Here is a 24,893-nt window from a genome sequence, read left to right on the forward strand (position 1 = left end):
AAGAATGCTTTCATTTAGACATTTCTGTTCTGAGTTTTGACATCAAATAATTACACAATGCTTGACATATCAGCTTTCCTACAGCAGAGTGCACTGTTGTTACATTTTTGAAGTTCAACATTTAACAGCATTTTCATCTATTTAAGAGAACAAGCCTGTGGCTTATATTAATATTTACAAATGACAGAATTATCTACAAATTTCTATCTGGCTAGGCTGGCAGCCTTCACCTACCTTCACAGTAATAAATAAATAAACTCATACATACATATATATTTACATGCATTCATGCAGATAAGACACATGGGATGCATGAAACAGCAGGCATGGAATATAATGAGGAGAGAGATAGAAGTCACAAAATAGTGTGTGGTCACTATGAGGCAACAATGACACAGAAGAAATGGATTGGGGTTAAATTCAACAGGTAAAAACTGAGTAAGGGATAAGAAAAAGACAATGGTAAAGTGACAACACAGAGCAAACTCAGGACAGCATGGGCACACAGATGTAAGACAGGAAATGGAGTGGTGATAGACACAACAAAGCAGTAAGACTCAGATGCACAGCATGTGTACAGCTAATAAAGAATAGACTGGAGGCATACAGCAGACAAACGTGATGGCTGAAAACACAGGATGGAATGTGAGACAAAAAGTATATGTAGTGCAATAATATCACAAAGAGGATACAATAGATAGACTTGGGGATATATAGCATGGATAATGGGAAAAACTGAAGACGCAAACAAAATAACATATGAAGTAGGATACTGATATGAAAACACAGATGGAGTAGGGACACAGAAAAAGACGTGGATACCAGATGAAGGCATATAGAGCAAATATGACATGGAGTGGGGTCATACACAAATCACAGAACAGAAATGATTGTAGTCGCATCATTACTGTTACAGAAGAGGCAGATGTGTGGCAGTGAGTGAAGACACAGAAAGAAGACAGGAATAGAAAGGGTTACTAACTGAAGTCACATGGAAGAATGGAGTGCACAACGGGCTGACACAGTAATACGCTCAGGGCCAGGAAAGGAGCGACAGGGTCAGAATGAAACAGAGAACCCATGCAAATGAAGTCATGACTCCCAACTCAAGCATAAGAAGCAAGACTTCAAAATTCAGAGAACAGAATAAGGGTCATCTTCATTACCCTTGCTTTCGTGTTTACTCTCATTGTCCTAATTACATATCCTCTAGCTATGAGGGTGCAGACAGGAGAGGCTGGATGGAGTTAAGACATACAGAGAAACACAATAGAAGGAATGGAGATGCAAAGAAAAGGCAAATAGATGTGTCAGAGTGTGCAAACAGAGGTATGCAAAGAAGACAGAGAGCGAATATACAGAACATGGACTAAGAACAAATGGTACGAACATAGATACAGCAAGATCACATTCAGCAGACAGAAGAATAAAGTGGGTTCACAAACAGGAAGTGGGTGATGTGTGATCACAAACAGGAGACACAACAACAGATTGGGATCTCAAAGACTGGACATTTGTAAGGCAAAGGGATTCCATAAGGACATATAGCAAAGACACAGGGCTGGGGATGCACAGAAATTAGATCAGAATTCAGTGAGTAAATGCACAGAATATACAAAAACAAACTGCAAATCCTGGAGACTAACTGTGGTCGTGGATAGCAGAGAGACAAAATGGAAAGGTTCACCTATATAAGATCCAGGGACAGACATGAGTCTAAGGAAGCAGAAGGGATGCAATGATGTGAGGCAGAAGGTGTTAGAATGCAGTGAGGAGACAGCAAACACATAAAAAGAACTGTGAATACAGGCAGAAGATAAAGTACAGTGGGCATACTGGGCACACAGGCAAAAGCACAGGGAAGGTGTGGTACAGGGAGTGGTGCAGGGGACAGAGAGAGAGAGAGAGAGAGAGAGTGGGGATAAAAAATGAAATAATACCACTGAGGGAAATACATGGGAAGAAAAGGAGACAGGTACAGTAGGCAAAGGGCTACTGTGAAGAGACAGAGAAAAGATACACTACGTAAACAAAGGAGAACAACCCAAGATAGCTTGGGTTTAGAGAGAGAGAAGACACAGATGATATATGGTTGAAAAGGAGAGTAGACAGAAGGATATAGTGACACATAAGGAAAAAGAATGGAATTCATACAGTAAATATGTGCGAGTGTAGAAACACAGAAGATGCACAAGATGAAGAAGGAACATGAAGAGAGGAAGCAGAAAACAGACAGGGGTCAGACAGTGAAGTCAAAGGGAGATGGACTAAGACACAGTGCATGAAGGGATGTAGTGAGAAGATGATGCTAAATGAGCACACATAGCGAAACAGACTGAAGGAAGAATAGTAACTACAGTCAGCAGACAAAGCAAACAAAGAACAGGCACAGAAGATAAAGTGGGGGCATAGACCTCCATCTATTTTACTTTAGGCCTGTGCAACAGTATGCAGGAAAACAGGCCATAAGATCCACATCTTGGTACACTGAACAGTGCTTATGGTGCCAAATATTTAAATTGACAAATTCCATATATTACTATAATGGATCGGATGAAAGAGAGATAGAGACTGTGTAAGAGGTGAAGTGAGGACAAAGAGCAGTTACAGCTTGAGAAGGCATACAAAAGGGATATACTATGTAGTGAGGGCCACAGAAGGCAGATAAAAAATGGGATTAAAGGGTTCACAAGGTGGAGTAGGAGCACCAAAGTCAGACAAATGAGAAGACATAAGGTCACAGGTAAAGGCAGAATGGATGATGAGCTGACAATGAATAGAGAAGTGGAACGTATTGGTAACTCTGAGTAGATATTTTTGACTGTGGAGGTAAGGTGGGCTAAAAAAAAAAAAAAACATCCGAGATGTAGTGAGTGCAATGAAATAGAGAAAAATAAAACAAGATGAAGTGTTTACCCAAAAATCAGATGCAGAACAGAATCAGGATATAGAAAGCAGACACAAGATGGTTTATAGACACAGAATATGGCCAGGATGCACAGAATTTAGTGACAGGTTAGAAAGATCAAAATTAAACGTGAATATAGTGAGGACAAAAAATAAAGTCTAAAGAGAGATGATTTGGAGTGGAGCACAGAGGAGACACAATGGTTGAGATGAAATGTACAGAGAAGGAAACAGGATGAAGCAGTTACACAGTGAGAAGATACAGGTGACTGAAAGAATACATACAAAGCAGAAAGCATACAGTTGAGATACATACAGAAAACAATGGGGTAAGAAAGAGGACACAATGGAGATGTGTAATGGTGATCAAAAAATAAGATTAAATTCAGTTGGAGCCATAATTCAGAGAAGACAAAGGGAATGGAATGGTGACACAATGAGAAACCACTTGCATGTATTGAAGAATTGAGAAGATATAAGATAGCAAAACTGGCGTCACTGAAGACAGACAGGAATGATATGGGAACATATAGTGAACACAGGGCACACAAAGGTTGAAACAGGGCCATTGAGAACAGGTACAGGAGATAAAATGAAAACACAAATTCATATGGGGATGCATGAAGGACAAAGACAGAAGATACTGGGTAGGGCATGGATACAGAAAGCAGACAGAGGATGAAGTGGGTGACAAACAACATAGCAGAGAGGAATGGGACATAGAGAGCAGGAGCAATGGTTTGAGGAGACAGACAAAAGAGAGAGTAGATAAAATGGGACTAGAAAGAGACCACACACACACACACACACACACACACACACACACACACACACACACACACACACACACACACACACACAGGAATTCAGTTAGTATGGAGACAGAAAACAGACATTTGGGGGACATGCAGAAAAAACATTGATGTAATTGAAATACAGAGAAAGATGAAATGGGATAAAGACATGAAGAGAACATACTGGGGACGGAGTGAGAACACAGAATAAGCAGATTAGAATGGGGACATATGAAGACACAGTAGGGAGAATGAAAATACATATAAAACAAAGTGAAGGGAATGTGGACACAGAGCAACTATGAACTGAATGGAAGGAGGTGAGAAAAATACAAAGAATGCAGCAAGGTCAGAGACATATGCATGTAGTGATGGCTCAAAGAATGGATCTGGGATACAAAGAACAAACACAGATGGATTGGGGACAAAGAGAACAAATGCAGACACTGAAGTGAAGATATGGAGGGCACGGTGGCTGCAGTGGAATCACAGGGAAAAGACAGAGTTGATGGGCTGGTGTTACATATAGTAGACAATGGATGCCTTTAAAACAGAGAGAGAGAAGACAAAGGAAATAAAGGTGGGATGCAGAAAGCAGACAGGTTTAATGGAGATCAAAGAGCAGAGACTGAGGATGGAGCAAAGATGTAGAAGTGAAAGAGAGATGCTGAGAGGAAAAAAAAAGGAATTTGCAAGAAAACGGGTGGGAACATGTACTTCAAACCACAAACATGGAGTCAGGACAAAAGAAAGGATACGAGGGATGGATGTAGTGCAGACACAGTGAGCAAACAGGGGTTTCAGGTAGAATTGTGATACACCTGTAATCAATTTTCTAAAAGGGTGATCACAAGTATGATTGATACATGTCATATATAAGGTCTGAGACTGTAGTATGTCCGAGCACCTCTTACTCCAAGATATAAGTTAGTGTATATAAGAAGTAGGAGTCAGGGTGGTATGATGACAGCAGTCCCCCATTTTGAGGGGGTTGCAGGAAGTCAAAGCCACCTTGCAAAAATGTTCATCATGTGTTAAAATGGATTCTAAGTTTCACTGTTATTTTATTAACAATAGTGTTCTTATCATATCATTTAGTGTTAATCACTACTGTATTAATTTTTGACTGTGGGTCAAGAGGAGATACTGGAGGTGAGGTACAAACTCAGAGTAGACAAGAATTAAGACTTATTCATTGAGAGAAGACAGTAGAGCATGAACACAGAAGGCGAACATAAAAATGCAGTCAGGAAAGAGAGCAAACTCATAAGAGATGGAGAGAGAGCTCACGGGCAAAAATCAAAAGTAGGTACAGTAGGCTCTTCAAAAGAAGACAAATGGGGAAGTGGCCACAGTAAGAAGACATATGTATAAATAGGACACAAAGGCTAGAAAAAGATGAAGTGAGGTCACAGACAAAAAAACAGAAGGGATAATCTATGGTCATAAAGCAGTATACAATGATGGAATGGGTCAGAAAGGGGTAAATTGATATACTGTAGAAATGTTGTGGAAAAAGCATATAGTTTCACAGGGGAAACATAGGTGATAAAGCATTGACTGAGAAAATAGAATGGGATCATAAAACATACAGGGAATGGATAAGTCACATCAGGAGACATAAAGGATGGTGTAAGGATGCATCAAGGAGACATGGCTCCAGAGTTGACTCATGGAGAAAAGCCAATTGGATAAAGAGGCTGTCAGAAAATGGCAGACACAGGGGATAGAGCTGTGCTACAGCAAGAAGTCACAATGAAAGAGTATTGTCAGAGAAGGGCACTTAGCAAGGGTCTCTCTCGAATGCCTTGTAACCGGAGCCTGCTATGTACAGCTAGGGGAAAGGGTTGCAAAGGAACTTCAATGTAATAGTGTTTTACATTAAATAGAGAGTATCAAAATTAATCCACAATACGGATACACGTCTTGAAATATGTGTTGCCATCTTGAAATTTTCTGTGGTTTTGAATTCAGCAATGTCTAGCACAATTCCCATGGAAAACAGAACTGAACAGTAAACTCATGTTTCTGACCATATGTAGGGTTCTGCTGTCAGTAATATACCTTCAGCATCTATGGGCAATGATGTGCAATGCTACATTTTAAGTTCACTGCTGGCCAGCTTTCACAATAAATTGTATAAAAATTTGTAATAACATAAAATGGTGCAAGAGTCTCTTCACTGCCTTGCTATATAACCTAATAGGAGCATGTACATGACAAAGAGCCTGTCCACAACGTTTAATGAAAAATCAGACCTTCAGTATAAGCTAGATAGTACTTCCATCATGTAAGTGCACACAGATTGCTTAAAGTATTCACTTCAAGAGTCTTTACACAATCATCATCATATTATTATAAAAAATTCCACTATGTCTTACGTTGCTTGGAATATTATCCAGTGAAGATCAGTTTGTATGAAATGAAAATAATGCCAGTTGTTGTTAAAAAAAATAACTGAAACCAGTAAGATATATTTCCTTAAAGAATGAAAAAAGATACATATCTTCACAGATTATATAAACAAAAGAAAAAAAAGCTTTGCAGATTTATTCATTAAGTATGCTTTTTTTTTTTTTATTTTTAGTTTTTATTTATTTAACATTTGTTGACCGGGAATGTCCGACTAGGTTCCACAGAGCCTGTTTTCAGCGGAGGCCCGGGGAGAAACGCTCCAGATGCATGTCTTTGGAATGTAGTATGTAGCTCAACAAATTAGCTAGTGAAGAAGTTTTAAACTGTTTTGAATTTTTTTTTCTCAAATAACTTTTATTTTTCTGTTGTTTAGGACAGCAATAGCCAAGTATGTGCCTTGCCTGAAACCTCTCTTCAGAATACCTCAAAAGGACTTTAAATCATACAGCAGTTACTATTCTACCAGACGTTCCACTATCACTAGCCAGTGTTCTGAGATGAGTGCACTGCCTCGAGGACGGAGACGGCTATCTTCTGTTTCAGATAGTGAATCGGTAAGAAGAAATTTACTTAAATGGAATTTCAGACCAGTCTACTTTTACTGTACAGGTACAAGAAATATATTAAATAATTCATTGTATATTTTTTTACATTCTTAACCAATTCACCTGCTTCTTTTTTGAAGAATAGTCAAATAAAAAGTAATTAACTTTTTTTTAAATCATAAATTCAGTAAATTGTCTACGTTGCTGCTAAAATTTCATTCCATTGAACAATGTACTGAAACCAAATAACTTCTTCAGGTTCACTACTGACTTCAAAGTAAAGGGAAATAAGTATTTTAATTGTATCTCTTTGACGGACGTGCAATTTTCATGCACAGATTATCTAGTCTAGAACAAAAATATAAACAGGAAAGTAATTTAGATCTGTTTCTTCATAGAGACAGATGCAAAGAACAGACTATTGTTGTTACTTTTCTGTATCTTGGCTGGGCACAAAGTGTGGTTTTATAGCATAAGAAGAGATGAACTGCTTTTAGTCTTCAAAGCTGTGGGATTTATTTGTATGATGAGGGAGTCAGAGAGATCTGCTAAGTATAAAGCGATGCAACTACATTCGCCAAAAAATAAATCATTTAAACACTACACTAGTTAATGTAATTTTAATGGATACAGTTTCTTCATGCAATATATACGATTGTGCAGAGATATTACAGAGATTACATTTTAAGTAAGAGATAGAAGCATTAGTGTAACATATTTCCTCTTTAGTCTTGGATAGGCACTGTAATACAGTTTAGTATTTAGAAAGCGCAGCTTTCATTATTATATTATTTTTCCCCTTATGTTTGCCATCAGTAATCACAAAATAAATGTGAACTCAATAATAGTACTGAGCAGTCTTGATCATTTTCCTTTGCACTACACTTGCCATTTATTTGACCAGTTGTATAAGATATAGTAAAAATAAAGCAGCAGCCCACATTAATTTATTATTTATTTGTTATACATTTGTTGACTGGAAGTGTCCAATTGAGCCAAAGCTCTTTTTCAGTGGAGGCCCAGGGCAAAAATCTCCATTAATACAAACAAATTAGACAATATATCAAACAAGTAGAGAACAGTAGTAATTTCCAGTTCATACAGTAATCACAAAACCTCATAAGTGTATAGAGTAGATGTAGATAGCAAATGTTAAGATGTTAATTTGAATACTAATGCACAGGAAATTAATCAAGGAGCATGGTGAATTAAGTATTTATACTAAGTATTACAAATGACTTATACAGTACAAATAAGTCAAGTGGTGTTTGTAGATTTAGGGATAGGAAGTGAGGTTAGGAGGTAGTAGGGAGAGAAGGAGCACAGCAAGAAGTGAGAAAGGGAGATAGGGTGAATTTAGAAGAGGGAAGAGAGAAGTGAGAAGTAAGCAGATTTAGATGGATTTCTTTATAGGTTGGCTGTGGTCATAGAGGGTGAGTACAGTGACAAGTCAAATGACTTTTGAAGTATTCTTTGGTGGCAGATTTAAATTGTTTTGGGTGTGTGAGGGTCCTAATTTCAAGTGGGAGCTTATTCCAAGCAATAGAGGGGTGGTAGCTATATGTGCCCCATTCAGTTTTTGAATTGGGCTTATAAACTTTTATAGGTCTTAGGATGAGCTCCGGAGATGCCTTGTGGGAGAATAGTGGGATATCAGGGATGAAAGTGTTGGACAAAAGGTAGGCAGATATAGAATGGAGTATATGATTTGAAGCTGAGATTGGAGAAGCAGGCGATGTAGTTCAATACAGTTTAGTTATTTTAGGGAGAGACAGTGGTGGGATTTATAGGTTTGTTGTGCTGCAAATCTAGCTACCTTATGATAGGTTGACTCTAGCTTGGTAAGTAATGTAGAGTTGAGATCTGTAAGTATTTGAGAGCAGTATGTTAGGCAGGGAAGAAGATATGCATGTGTTAGAGTTACCCTGGCTTCAGTGGTAATGATTTTTTTTATTTCTATATAGGAGTCCTAGTTTCTGATGTTTTTTTTGGATGCAATTATTGATGTGTAGATCAAATTTAAGTTGATAGTCAATGGTACTGCCGAGTAGTTTTGTGCAGGATTCAACTGTGATAGGGATATTGTTAAGGGACATTATGGATAAGGAAGATTTGAGGTGGTTTATCTTTTTAGGAAGAAAGAGAAGCAAATTTGTTTTTTAGGGTTACGGATGAGGTGATTATTGGATAGCCATATTTCTACTGCATTAAAGGATGACTGGGAAGTTGATAGAAGTTCAGATGGTGAATTGGCAATAGTTATGACTGCTGAGTTGTCTGCATATTGAACAATGGTAGACTGTGGACAAGCATAGTAGAGTAAGTTGGTGAAAATATTAAAAAGTAGTGGACCAAGAATGGACCCTCAGGGAACACCCATTCTTACTGGAAGGGGAGTAGATAAAGCTAAGTGTCATCTCAATGACTGGAGTCAGTCAGTAAGGTAGCTAGAGAACCATGCTACTGTATCAGGGGAGAAATTAAAGTATATTAGTTTGTTTAGTAGGAGAGAGTGACTGACAGTATCAAAAGCTTTTGAGAGGTCAAGAAATAGACAAGAGATAAGTTTATGATTGTCTTTGGCTAGAGTAATAGTGTTGAGGAAAGATAATAGAGTAGTGGTGGTACTATGCTTAGGTTGGAAACCAAATTGTGCAGGAGTAAGCAGTTTGTTCTGTATTAGATGTTGATAACTTGCTTGTGTATGTATTTTTCCAGGACCTTAGAGTGGGGGGAGAGGGTAGCAATAGGTCAGAAACTGGAGATTTCTGTGGAGTTACCTCCTTTGTGAATAGGTACAGTGTAGAATTGTTTCCAGATAGAAGGAACTTTAGATTCTGAGATGAAGCGATTTATTAGGATGGATACTGGAAGAGCAAAGGTATTAGCTGCTATCTGGAGAAAGTAAGAGGCAACATTGTCAGCAGATACAGAGCATGGTTTAAGCTTAGTGAATAGGGTTTTAATATAGGTAGTGGGAACAGGTTTAAGGAAGAAGATGTTATCAGAGTTAGTGGTTAAGGAGGGTTTGGGGAAGTTAGGTGGATTGGAGTTTGAGAGGTTGGGATCACTTAGTTTGGATATAGATTCTATGAAATAAGTACTGAAGGTGTTAGCTGTCTCTACAGGTGAGCTATCTGGACATGCATTTAGGGAGGTTGGGTTGCCAGGATGTAATATTTGGTTTATAGCATTCCAGAATTTTTTTGGGGTCAGATTTTAATATTATTGGAGGGTTGTTGTAGAAATCTTTTTCATCTTTACTGATGAGTTTTTTTTCTGATTTCTAAGTTCTTTGTACCTTTGTAAGTCAAAGGAGAGTTTAGATTGTGCCTATTTTTTCCAAGCCTTATCTCTGGTTTTCATAAGGGTGTGAGTGGTTTTTGATAGCCAGGGGGATGTGTTAGTTTTTATCCAAATTTTTCTTGGTGGGGCTAATGAGCTTAAGATGTTGAGAAAAGTTGAGTTAAAGGATTTGACTGCATTGTCTAGTGGGAGCAGGGTAAGGAAGTTCCAATTTACTCTAGAAAGCAGGGTTTTAAATGTTTCAGGGTCAAAGTTGGAACGTTTATGACAGGTAATATGCCTATGTGGTTTAGAGGAATGGTGAGTATATCTGAATACTTTTATTGGTGAGAGATCACTTATGGAGTCAGGGAGTGTTTCCGGATTATGGTATTTGCAGGGGTTTGAAACTAGTATCCAGTCTATCAGGGAGCTAGCGCAGCAAGGGCAATTAGTATGTGTAGAGAGACGAGTTGTGTGAATCCATATAAATTTATATGTTGAGGAGAGCTTGGAGTACTGAGGGTTTGGCAGTTTATGTTTGAGTTGCCTAGGAGGATGGCTTCATTAGGGATGTTTTGAGACAGACAGGATAGAATGTTTTCCAACAGGGGAATGTTGCCCCCTGGTGGAATGTAGATGGCAACTACAGTAATAGCAGTATAGTTGTTGAGCTTGAGGTTTGGTGCCTGTACTTCAGCAGGTGCAAAGGAGGGGATTGGTTGTTGAGGATGTGAGTGAGTGAGGTTGTTTGAGTAAACTATGGTTTCTCCACCACCTTTTTTGTTTAGGTGGTCAAAGCGAAGTAGTTTGCATCCTGAGGGGAGGATGTCTTTGTCTACATATTGGGGTTTAAGCCATTTATAAGGTATATGAAAACCAGAGCATTCTCTGGTTTTGTAATTTGCTTCATGAACCATTTTCACAGTTTTGCCAGATGCTCTTGGAGTAACTATGTGACCAAAATGTTTTCTGATGTTGTTTAATAAGGGCAGTGTTTAATTTGAAAAGAACATTAGGAGCACCACATGAAATGCAGGTATATAATATGTATAGGGGTTTGTGTGTGTGATTGTATTCAGTCTTACAAAATAGTACTAGAATTATTATTTTTCCTGTAAGTCAATTTGCAAAGCATGTATTTCAGAAAATGAATGATACATTCTTCTGAGTGAGACTGAGGAGAATATTTTGCTGAACTCCATATATATTCATTGTCACAGGACTGAGAAATTACTCCCCTGACTATTCACATCTCAGTGAAAGCTAGAAGCCTAATGAGCAACTATGCCTAAAGGGTCATTTGCAGTAGAAAATGAGTTGTAGGGTTTGGTTGTAAGGTCAGTCAAACGTTATTTGTAATAGCATTTTGTTTAAATAAAATAGTGAATAACATTTGTCTAAAAAAAGCTAAATTACAGACTGCAAGTGGTACAAGTCAATAAATTTGGATGTATATTTGATTTTATTCTGTTAAAAGACTTGGTTAATGTTATTTTTCACGGATATGCTATTCCTGAATGTATCCCTAATGAATTATACTATTGAAAATTACCATATGGACTGAGTAAAATGCCTTTAAAGGAAGAAAATGTAAGTTTTGTAATCAGCAGCATGCAGTAGAGCTACCATGCAGTGCAAGAGTAGCCCCAGCACAGGAAGAAATAGAAGCTGATGAATTCTGAATTTCATCCATGGATGTAGCATCATTCAACAAAGGAAAAACTTAACTGTCTTTGGATTTTCCTTCTGATGTTTTATTCTGTGCAGTGCAGTGCAGGCATGTATTGTACAAGAATACAACATACCAATTCATGAAGAAGCAAAGCAAAACAAAACCACAATGGCCACAGATCCCAAAAGTTCACAGTCTAATAAAACTTAGCGCCTCAGCAAAAGAGCCTTCCAAGAGTAAAATACATCAAGTACTCAACAGATTAAATAACCATAACAATCTCAATTAGACAATTAAAAAAAGAACAATTAAACAATCATTAAAGTACCTTCCCTAAATTACATACCTCCAATTGCATTCCTTGTTAAGCCCTAAGGGCTCTAAAGTGCTATATTTCAGAATAAAAAGTTTCTTTTTTTAGGAGTTTATCCTTTAAACTAACACATTCTCCTAAGCCTACCTCAACTTTTTCCAGAACACAACCTTGCAAATCTTCAAGATTGGAATTATGTAAAGATAAAAAGTGTCCCCCCAAAGGACAATCCAGTTTTTTATTTTTATGTCTCTAACATGCTGTTGAAGGCGTACCTTAAAACTTCTTGCTGTCTCTCCAATATAATATAAATTACAGGTATACCTTCTGTATTACACATGTAAGTCCCATTAATCACAAATCATACATTATTAATAAAAGAAAAAGTAGGGACCAACTTCTTACAAATAGAGCACTTATTACAAGGTATAGTGCCTTTACTTACTGAACTATTCCTACTAACAAAAAGATTATGCACCACCACCATGCACCACCATGTCAGCCAAATGTCTAGCTCTTTTATAAGACACATTCACATGTCTGGACAAGACTTGTCTTAAGTCTTTGTCCCCTGATAACACAGGCCAAAATTCTCGAACTTTACTGACCACCTCATCCGTTATCACATTAAATGTAGTAACAAAATACATTTCCTTTTTATCTTGTGTCCTTTGTACTTTATGCTCTTCTTATTTCTTTTCTTACAAACCATCTCCAAATTCCTATTATTTTCTTTTTGACAGATAACATTTCTATTTACAAATCTCTTATTCATAATTTTAGATTTTGCTCACTTACCATATTCATATCATATCCTCTCTCAACAAACATTTTTTCTGTCTCCAAAATGTCTTTATTAAAAGTATCATCACTACTACACAGTTTATCAATTCTCAAAAATTAATTATATGGCAGCACTGAAATTAAATGACGTGGGTGGCATCTACTCCCAAAAAGAAATATGTTTCTCTGATATAACTTTCTGTGTATACCAGTATCCAATCCATTAAGGTGGATATCCAGAAAATTTACCTGGGCACCCATCTGAATACCATCAAACTGAAGACCCATATTATTCACCTGAAGGTCATCAACAAAAATAGATGCCCTAGTTTGATCTCCCTGACATAAAAAAATCAAATCATCTATAAATCTGAAGTAAACTATTACCTCAGATTTACAAAAATCACGTGGATATATATAATCCTCCTCAAACATAACTAAATTTGCATACATAGGGGGAAAAAACACCCCCATAGCAGTACCTTATAATTCATGAAAAATATCCCCATTAAACACAAAAAAAATATTTTTCAGGGAGAACAAAAGCAAATCCATAAGAAAATAAGATTTGGGATGGTCACCTAAAAAGCAGAACAAGGCTGATATTCCTACACTATACTTAATATTAGTGTAAAGGCATTTTATGTCAAGACTAAGCCAGTACACTCAAATTCCTAATTTTTTCCAAAAAATCCTGGCTGTCTCTAATATAGGAAGGGATGCCCACTACATATGTTTTTAGATATTCACGCAATAAGATAGCAACATTTTTCAGAAAGTATTTCTCTGCTGAAACAATAGCTCTACCACTTCAATTTTCGAAACCTTTATGTATTTTGGGTAGACAGTAGAATACTGCAATACTGCTGTGTTCAACAATAAATTTCTTTTCAAGATCATGAGCGGAGAAATAACCTAACCTATGCCCCTTTTCGAGAAGACACTGATATTCTTTAACAGAGTCATAATATTTCAAAATATGACATTTCTCATATTTTTTTTGCTATTTAGGTGAGCATAACATATATTCAAATATGGAGTGTAATATAAAACAACAATAAGGTTCCCTTTATCTGATGGCTCAACCACCAGATTTCTATCCTTACAGAAATCAGAAAAAGCTCACTATTGTTCCAAGGTTAAATTATAACACATTTCAGTTTTGTTGTTAGCACACTGCCAATATAATTTTTCAACCTCAAAATTTAAGGTTGAAATATAACTTTGTATGTTGCTGTTAACAAAAGGAGGTATAAAAAAACTTTTCACATTAATACAATTAGTATTTAAATTAATATAAGCATAATCAGTATATTCCTCAGATTGTAAGGTTATTCAAACATTATTTGTAATAGCATTTTGTTTAAATAAAATAGTAAATAAAATTTGTCTAAAAAATGCTAAATTACAGACTGCAAGTGGTACAAACCAATACATTTGGATGTATATTTGATTTTATTTTGTTAAAGACTTGGTTAATGTTATTTCTCACGGATATGATATTCTTGACTGTATCCCTAATGAATTATACTATTGAAAATTACCATATGGACTGAGTAAAATGCCTTTAAAGGAAGAAAATGTACGTTTTGTAATCACCAGCATGCAGTAGAGCTACCATGCAGTGCAAATTCAGCCCCAGCCCAGGAAGAAATAGAAGCCCATGAATTCTGAATTTCATCCATGGATGTAGCATCATGCCACAAAGGAAAAACTTTGGATTTTCCTTCTGATGTCTAATTCTGTGCAGTGCAGTGCAGGCATGTAGTGTACAAGAAGCCACCCTCACCAAAGTCCCTTCAGTGTAAAGGATGGACAGAGGCTTTAGTGGCTAAGAGTCTGCTGTGTAGGACCTTCCTCTCTGCATCTAGTTGAAGTATATTATTGGACACTATTTTTGTGTACCATGACACATTGCTACCTTGGGGTATAAGGGGTCTATGTCAAATAATCAAACCACCACACTGTCAAATGTCATCTCATCGACAATGCAGTCCATCAAACCCCCTCTCATGTGGGTAGGCTGCACTCTCCACACCCACTGCTGATTACATATACCAACTCCAATATCATACTACACATGCTACAGTTGGGAAAAGGGAAAATTTCCCGATCCCTAATGTAATGCAATCTCAGTCAGAACAGTTCTACAGGCTGTATTGTCAATGAGATGATACGTTTGACAATGTGGCCGTTTGATACTTTGACAGAGACCTGGGTATAAAATATATCCTGTGATCTTAATTCAATAGAGTAGCCAAAGTGTTACCTTTGGGTAGAAGATGTATCTTGTGATCTTACTTCAACAGAGTAGCCAAAGTATTACCTACTTAAAATATGGATACTTTGCTGCCTTTATTTTCAGAAGTAGTAGCATTACTGAATACTGCCACAGTAAATCAGCAGTCTCATCAGATTCTATACCACAAGTACAGACTTAAGCTGAAGAGGAATAAATAAGTATGTAATGAGTTATAGATTTGTAGGAGGTAAAAAGTCTTCTGAAAGATGACATACTGCTAGGAAGATGTTTGCATAAGTTAGAAAATGTGTCAACATCAGTATGCCAAGTTTTCCAATTTGCTGAAAGCATTAATAAGATAGCTAACAGAGACACCTTTATCCCACAGATGATTCAAAGTGCTAGTTTGTATAATGTAATCTAAGAAGTTAAAGATAAGTAAAACATGTCTGGGCAACTCTTTTAGTGACAAGAACTATGCTTACAAAAATAAAAAGATTGTTTCTTGAAGTACACTGAGAAATAAGGTATCACTGAACTTGTGTACTTTGGAGCAATGGTTGGGTGCTAATTTTGTATGCAAACAATTAAAGGACATTAACGGAAATATCTACTGTACAATGGTCTGACTGGAGAAGACATAACATCTGATTTAGACCATGGCTACCCAAACTAGTGAGATATGTATTTATATATTGACATTTGAATACCAGGAAAGTCCGACTGGGTAGAAACCCATTTTCAGTGAAGGCCCAGGGAGAAAAGCTCTGAATTATTAGAAAAGATTTTAAGAACAATAATTTTACAGTCTTCAAAAAAAAAAAAATCTGCAGTTTAAATAATTATAACAAGTTAGGCATAATATAAAAACAATGGTTAAGAATGGATACAAGTTATATGACAATCGTTTCATATTTAGAGACATTTTGGACAGCTTGTAGAGAAATTAAAGGTAAGTTAGTCTAATACAAACAGGAATTGCAATATGAAGTGAAGGGAAGAGAATTTGATAGAATTAAGTGAAGAAGGGAGAGTAAGGAGGTATAAGGAATGAAAAGGTATTTGTTTACATTTAGAGATATAGTTTATCCTGGTTTTGCACAAGAACAGAGCCAGATTTTAGCCAGGAAATCTTTCAGAGTGGTTTTGAAAAGTGGTGGTGGTGGGTTATTGACCTGATGGATACAGGTAAGGAGTTCCAGGCCTTAGAAACCTTGTACAAATACAGACAATGCTAACCAAATATGATAGGTTTGTAGACACGAGTTTTTGGTCTCTGGATCTCAATGACCAACTGAAAATATAGTTATGTAGAATGTTTTTTAGTGCTGGACAGGCAGATGGATGCTGGATAATTTTATAGGTGGTAAGAAGCTATGTATATGTTAGTTGATGAGGCAGTTCTAAGCAATTTAGGCTTTTCAGTGCTATACACTGATGGGTTCTAAAAGGGGTATTTGCTGCAACTTTAGCAACTTTGTTACAGCATTGTTCAAGTTTTAATTATTGTGAAGCCTGAAGGTTAGTAAGGATGGAAGCACCATAAATAAGTGTGAGTCAGGAGATAATAGTGGCAAGTGTAGTTTTAGTTGTGTCAGTGAGAAAATGTTGACTCTGTAAAGCATCCCTAGTTTTTATGAGTTTTTCTTATGCAATTTTGTATATGCAGGTTGAATGTAAGATTATCATCCAGTATCACCCTTAATAATTTGCTATGAGAAGTGACTTCAATGTTGTATTATCAAGAGAGAGGACTTTATTTTTTTTTTGTTTCATCAGTGAGAGATTTGGGGAAAGAGTTGGGCCTTTTTTAGGTTGAGCATAAGTTTTATGTTACAAAGTCATGTTTCAGTGGCTGTTAAAGCTTCCTGAGTAATTTTTGGAGGTGTACCATTTTGTCAGATGTGCAAATGAGAGTGGAATCATCTATGTATTATATTAGGGTGGCTTGTTATATGGATTTATACAGGGTGTTGGTGAAAATGTTAAAGAGGAGGGGACCAAGGATAAAGCTTTGTGGTATACCAGTGGTGACTGGGTGGTAAGGAGAGATTGTGGAGTGCCATTTTACTAACTGATACCTATTGGACAGGTAGCTTTTGAACCACAAAAGGGTAGGCTGGGAGAGGCCTAATGAAGACATTTGAAGAAGTTCACTGTGACAAACTGTGTCAGAGGCTTTAGACAAGTGTAAAAATAAGAAAAAAGACTATGTTGCCATTATCTCTAGCTTTATTGACAGTATCTATATAGGTATTATGGAAAGGATGGAAGTCATGCTGTGTAAGGGATAAGAGTTCTTCTTGCAGTAGATAGTCTAGCAATTGTTTTTGAATACATTATTCATGTATTTTGGGGAGGGGAGATAACATTAGTATAGGTCTAAGGTTGTTAATGTCTGTTGAATTTTCTCCTTTGTGCAGAGGGATAATGTGTGACTTTTTTCCAGAGAGAGATAACATGGGATCCCTGGACTGACCTATTTATAAGGACTGAGACAGGATAGGCAATGCTGTTGGCTGTTATTTATAGGTACTCACTTGGAAGGTTATCAGCTGAAGAAGAGCACAGTTTGTTTGTTTAAGAGTAGTTTTATATAGGATGTTGGCGCAGGTTTGAAGGTGAAAGTGGATGTAGTGATATGTGGCTTTTGGGCAGTGTTGGGATTAACTGTTTTGAAATCCTTGGTTAGAGAAGTTACACTATCTATAAAATAAGAGTTGAACTGTATTGCAGTTTCAAGTGGTGAGTTATTGGGAGACAGGTTTGGGTTGAATTTTTGGTCAGGATACAAGATTTCTTTAATGGATGTCAACATTTTTTTACGGTTGTGTTTAGTATTATTCTGAAATTTATTAAAGTATCATTTTTTGTCTTCATCTGTTTTCTTTTTGCTTTTTAGTATGATTGCGAGGCATTCTGAAGTTTTCAAGATATTGAGGTGTTTTATATTTTTCCCATTCTTTCATTGCTTTTTCTCTATCCTGCATTAGCATTCTACTCAATTTGGTAGGCAAATTGCATTATTTGCTTTTAGTATCTAACTTCTGGGAGGTGAAAGGTTATTTAGGATATTTAAGAAAGTTGTACTGAATTCATTTACTGCGTCATCCAAGGGGAGGATTTTTAGGAAGCTCCAGTTAATAGATGGTAGTGTAGTAATGAACATTTCTGTGTTAAATTTGGAAAAGCTGCATGTTGTTTTATAAATATACTGTTTAACTGGATGCGTGAGATGTCTGGTCATATATATTTGGAGATGGTCACTGAGAGAGTCTGACATTGTACCTGGGTTGTGCATTTGCAAGGGTCTGATACTAGGATCCAGTCTAATAGGGAATTTGATGTCTTGCTATAATGTGTGAGACTATTAATTAGATGTGTGAAACCATATATGTCCACATGGTGTTTGGTCTTATAAGTTCATGCTAGATGTAGGGGAGTTAGAGTTTATGTCCAACCAACTGACGTTCACATCACCTAGTAGTATTTTTCCTTGTGGAAGTGTTATGGATATCCGATGTAGGATAGCTTCCAGTATTGCTGCACTGTCACCAGGAGGGATGCAAAGGACAGTCATACATATTTGTTTATAATTGTTTATGTTAAGGAGATCAATAAGAAGCTCTGCTGAACAGAATTTTGGTGTTGGTTTTCTGTAAGGGGAAATGTGGTAGGTGTTGGGAAATATTAAAGCAATACCAACTTTCATCTTTATATAGTCATTATGGATGATACTACAGTCAGGAGGTGTAACTTCAGAGTCATTTATGCTGGGTTTAAGCCAAGTTTCAGTTACAAGGAGAATGTAAGGCTTATGTTGGGTAATCCAGGCATGTAGTTCAGTAGTTTTATTTCTTATACTTCTAACATTTATTGCAGCAAAAAATAGATCACCAGTGATATATGATGAGATGTCAACTTCCACAGAAGGAAATCCCAGCATGAGCCAGCCTTATTATTAATGAAATAATTATTCAAATCACTCAAAGTGGAGTGAAAAATAGATGATTTGAAAGATACTGGTTTGAATATTAAAGCATTGTGTATATGCAATGCTACAGAAAAGCAGAACAAAGCATTTGTAGGAAACAACTTGCCTACTGCTCTGATAGTATCTATGCAATTCCAAAAGAAGTATTCAACCTCAAAGTTAATAAGAAGGTGCAGTGAATTACATGGTAAGGTGCAGGATCAGATGTGTTACTGCAGACAGAATAACTGAATTACATGCTAAGGTGCAGGATCAGATGTGTTACTGCAGAAAGAATAACTGAATTACATGGTAAGGTACAGGATCAGATGTGTTACTGCAGACAGAATAACTGAATTACATGCTAAGGTGCAGGATCAGATGTGTCACTGCAGACAGAATAACTGAATTACATGCTAAGGTGCAGGATCAGGTGTGTTACTGCAGACAGAATAATTCAATTACATGCTAAGGTGCAGGATCAGACGTGTTACTGCAGACAGAGTAACTGAATTACATGCTAAGATGCAGGATCAAATATGTTACTACAGAAAGAATAACTGAATTACATGCTAAGATGCAGGGTCAGATGTGTTACTGCAGACAGAATAACTGAATTATATGGCAAGGTGCAGGATCAGATATGTTACTGCAGAAAGAATAACTGAATTACATGCTAAGGTGCAGGATCAGATATGTTACTGCAGACAGAATAACTGAATTACATGCTAAGGTGCAGGATCAGGTGTGTTACTGCAGAAAGAATGACTAAATTACATGGTAAGGTGCAGGATCAGACGTGTTACTGCAGACAGAATAACTGAATTACATGCTAAGGTGCAAGATCAGATGTGTTACTGCAGACAGAATAACTGAATTACATGCTAAGGTGCAGGATCAGATGTGTTACTGCTGACAGAATAACTGAATTACATGCTAAGATGCAGGATCAAATATGTTACTACAGAAAGAATAACTGAATTACATGCTAAGATGCAGGATCAGATGTGTTACTGCAGACAGAATAACTTAATTATATGGCAATGTGCAGGATCAGATATGTTACTGCAGAAGGAATAACTGAATTACATGCTAAGGTGCAGGATCAGATATGTTACTGCAGACAGACTAACTGAATTGCATGCTAAGGTTCAGGATCAGATGTGTTACTGCAGACAGAATAACTGATTTACATGCTAAGATGTAGGATAAAATATGTTACTGCAGAAAGAAGAACTGAATTACATGCTAAGGTGCAGGATCAGATGTGTTACTGCAGAAATAATAACTGAATTATATGGCAAGGTGCAGGATCAGATATGTTACTGCAGAAGGAATAACTGAATTACATGCTAAGGTGCAGGATCAGATATGTTACTGCAGAAAGAATAACTGAATTGCATGCTAAGGTGCAGGATCAGATGTGTTACTGCAGACAGAATAACTGAATTACATGCTAAGATGCAGGATCAAATATGTTACTACAGAAAGAATAACTGAATTACATGCTAAGATGCAGGATCAGATGTGTTACTGCAGACAGAATAACTGAATTATATGGCAAGGTGCAGGATCAGATATGTTACTGCAGAAAGAATAACTGAATTACATGCTAAGGTGCAGGATCAGATATGTTACTGCAGACAGAATAACTGAATTACATGCTAAGGTGCAGGATCAGATATGTTACTGCAGACAGAATAACTGAATTACATGCTAAGGTGCAGGATCAGGTGTGTTACTGCAGAAACAATGACTGAATTACATGGTAAGGTGCAGGATCAGATGTGCTACTGCAGACAGAATAACTGAATTACATGCTAAGGTGCAAGATCAGATGTGTTACTGCAGACAGAATAACTGAATTACATGCTAAGATGCAGGATCAAATATGTTACTACAGAAAGAATAACTGAATTACATGCTAAGATGCAGGGTCAGATGTGTTACTGCAGACAGAATAACTGAATTATATGGCAAGGTGCAGGATCAGATATGTTACTGCAGAAAGAATAACTGAATTACATGCTAAGGTGCAGGATCAGATATGTTACTGCAGACAGAATAACTGAATTACATGCTAAGGTGCAGGATCAGGTGTGTTACTGCAGAAAGAATGACTAAATTACATGGTAAGGTGCAGGATCAGATGTGTTACTGCAGACAGAATAACTGAATTACATGCTAAGGTGCAAGATCAGATGTGTTACTGCAGACAGAATAACTGAATTACATGCTAAGGTGCAGGATCAGATGTGTTACTGCTGACAGAATAACTGAATTACATGCTAAGATGCAGGATCAAATATGTTACTACAGAAAGAATAATTGAATTACATGCTAAGATGCAGGATCAGATGTGTTACTGCAGACAGAATAACTTAATTATATGGCAATGTGCAGGATCAGATATGTTACTGCAGAAGGAATAACTGAATTACATGCTAAGGTGCAGGATCAGATATGTTACTGCAGACAGACTAACTGAATTGCATGCTAAGGTTCAGGATCAGATGTGTTACTGCAGACAGAATAACTGATTTACATGCTAAGATGTAGGATAAAATATGTTACTGCAGAAAGAAGAACTGAATTACATGCTAAGGTGCAGGATCAGATGTGTTACTGCAGAAATAATAACTGAATTATATGGCAAGGTGCAGGATCAGATATGTTACTGCAGAAGGAATAACTGAATTACATGCTAAGGTGCAGGATCAGATATGTTACTGCAGAAAGAATAACTGAATTGCATGCTAAGGTGCAGGATCAGATGTGTTACTGCAGACAGAATAACTGAATTACATGCTAAGATGCAGGATCAAATATGTTACTACAGAAAGAATAACTGAATTACATGCTAAGATGCAGGATCAGATGTGTTACTGCAGACAGAATAACTGAATTATATGGCAAGGTGCAGGATCAGATATGTTACTGCAGAAAGAATAACTGAATTACATGCTAAGGTGCAGGATCAGATATGTTACTGCAGACAGAATAACTGAATTACATGCTAAGGTGCAGGATCAGATATGTTACTGCAGACAGAATAACTGAATTACATGCTAAGGTGCAGGATCAGGTGTGTTACTGCAGAAACAATGACTGAATTACATGGTAAGGTGCAGGATCAGATGTGCTACTGCAGACAGAATAACTGAATTACATGCTAAGGTGCAAGATCAGATGTGTTACTGCAGACAGAATAACTGAATTACATGCTAAGATGCAGGATCAAATATGTTACTACAGAAAGAATAACTGAATTACATGCTAAGATGCAGGATCAGATGTGTTACTGCAGACAGAATAACTTAATTATATGGCAATGTGCAGGATCAGATATGTTACTGCAGAATGAATAACTGAATTACATGCTAAGGTGCAGGATCAGATATGTTACTGCAGACAGAATAACTGAATTACATGGTAAGGTGCAGGATCAGATGTGTTACTGCAGACAGAATAATTGAATTGCATGCTAAGGTTCAGGATCAGATGTGTTACTGCAGACAGAATAACTGAATTACATGCTAAGATGTAGGATAAAATATGTTACTGCAGAAAGAATAACTGAATTACATGCTAAGGTGCAGGATCAGATGTGTTACTGCAGAAATAATAACTGAATTATATGGCAAGGTACAGGATCAGATATGTTACTGCAGAAGGAATAACTGAATTACATGCTAAGGTGCAGGATCAGATATGTTACTGCAGAAAGAATAACTGAATTGCATGCTAAGGTGCAGGATCAGATGTGTTACTGCAGACAGAATAACTGAATTACATGCTAAGATGCAGGATCAAATATGTTACTACAGAAAGAATAACTGAATTATATGGCAAGGTGCAGGATCAGATATGTTACTGCAGAAAGAATAACTGAATTACATGCTAAGGTGCAGGATCAGATGTGTTACTGCAGAAATGATAACTGAATTATATGGCAAGGTGCAGGATCAGATATGTTACTGCAGAAGGAATAACTGAATTACATGCTAAGGTGCAGGATCAGACATGTTACTGCAGAAATAATAACTGAATTATATGGCAAGGTGCAGGATCAGGTATGTTACTGCAGAAGGAATAACTGAATTACATGTTAAGGTGCAGGATCGATGTTACTGCAGAAACAATAACTGAATTACATGCTAAGGAGCAGGATCCGATATGTTGCTACAGAAAGAAAAACTGAATTACAAGTTAAGGTGCAGGATCAGATATGTTACTGCAAAAAGAGTAAATGAATTACAATGCTAAGGTGCAGGATCAGATATGTTACTGCAAAAAGAGTAACTGAATTACATGCTAAGGTGCAGGATCAGATATGTTACTGCAAAAAGAGTAACTGAATTACATGCTAAGGTGTAGGATCAGATATGTTACTGCAAAAAGAGTAACTGAATCACATGCTAAGGTGCAGGATCAGATATGTTACTACAAAAAGAGTAACTGAATTCCATGCTAAGGTGCAGGATTAAATGTGTTACTGAGAAAGAATAACTGAATTACATGCTAAGGTGCAGAACTTGATATGCTACTGGCTACTTCAGAAAGAATTTCAGAATTGTTGAGAATCCCAGAAACTTGGAATTGTGTTTTAAGAGGTTATAGTACAAGTTTTAAGATCTTGGCATACTTAAAGGACAGGACATTTGAGCTTAATCATGTGTAGAGAACAGCCCACTGAAACTCTGTCCATGCCACACCTTGGTTTTTATTATTTTTATTTTATTTTTTATTTTAAATTTGTTTACCAGGAAAGTCCAACTGGCAAGAAGCCCATTTTCAACAAGGCCCAGGGAGAAAAGCTCCACTAACAATTCATCTAAGAACACTTACAGCAATAGTTACTAACTAACAATGTAGAAATAAGTAATGTTAAAAGAATAAAGAAAAAAAATCATACAGTAATAAGGAAAATTACAAAGTGGAACAAATATACAGCACAACATGTCAGCATGAGAGGTCAATACTATATACAGTATCATATGATCCACAGAGTATTTTTACAGTAAAATGTAACATTGTTACTATCCTAATAGAAGACATGTTTCACCGAACAATCCATTTTGGGAGTAATTCAGAGTAAAGTAGTAATATCTGGGATAAATATAAGAGGGCAATGGAAAATAGAATGTAGGGAAGGAAGGCAGGGAGTGGATTAGGAGTGGTGTGGTACAGTGTGGATTAGAAGGTGTAGAGAGATTAAGTACTGAAAGGTCATCCTTGTGTAGTGCAGGAGCATAGCTAGTTGACTGTTAGGTGTTCCTTAAGAATCAACTTAAAACTTGAAGTATTAGTAGTGTTTTGAATGTGTTGGGGAATTGAATTCCATTTTTTGGATATCTGGTTAGGGAAGAGAGAATCCCCAAACTATTGTTAGCATTAGTGACTCTTAGAAGGAGTTTGTCCAAAGATCTCAGTATTCTAGTATTGTTGTATTCTTGAATTATGTTTTAGAGTGCAAGGCAGTTATTGGGTTTATGAATTAAGGAGTGGGCAACAGTTAGTTGGTTCAGGGATAAAAGATTAGGTAGTTCAATCCAGTTTAGTTTGCGAAGGGCAGAGCAGTGGTGAGATGTGTATGGATGACTGGTAGCAAATTTTGCTATTTTATTGCAACATGACTCTAATTTGTTCATATCAGATTTCTGGAAGTTAGTGAAAATAGGAGATGCATATAGAAGGGTGAAGAGGAGGTGGGTCCTGGTTATAGAGTGCTGAGTGTTGTTAGTAAGGTATGACTTAGATCTATAAAGTGTTTTAAGCTTTATATGGACCTTTTAGATGGATAGTGCTATGTAGTTATCAGATTTTAGGCAATTATCTATTGTTACTCGGAAGAGCTTGGTGTGTTCTACAGGTTAAATTTTGGTTTTGTTGGAGGAGTACAACATGAAAGGAGGAAGGAGGTTCTGTGGTTTGGTATTGAAGAATAGCATTAGTTTTGTT

At 36.8% G+C, this 24,893-nt stretch overlaps 1 protein-coding gene across 1 annotated transcript in view; it reads left to right on the forward strand.

Annotated features, from left to right (window-relative positions):
- Positions 1-24,893, forward strand: part of OPN4 (opsin 4) — a 531,222-nt gene that overhangs the window by 377,628 nt on the left and 128,701 nt on the right. Inside the window, exon 8 of the mRNA XM_044056590.1 lies at positions 6,490-6,670. Coding sequence (XP_043912525.1) covers positions 6,490-6,670 — 181 coding nt within the window. The remainder of the gene's footprint in view (positions 1-6,489; positions 6,671-24,893) is intronic.

Source organism: Protopterus annectens, chromosome 14.part0 (assembly GCF_019279795.1).
Source record: "Protopterus annectens isolate FY-2018-M chromosome 14.part0, PAN1.0, whole genome shotgun sequence".
Taxonomy (NCBI): Eukaryota; Metazoa; Chordata; order Ceratodontiformes; family Protopteridae; genus Protopterus; species Protopterus annectens.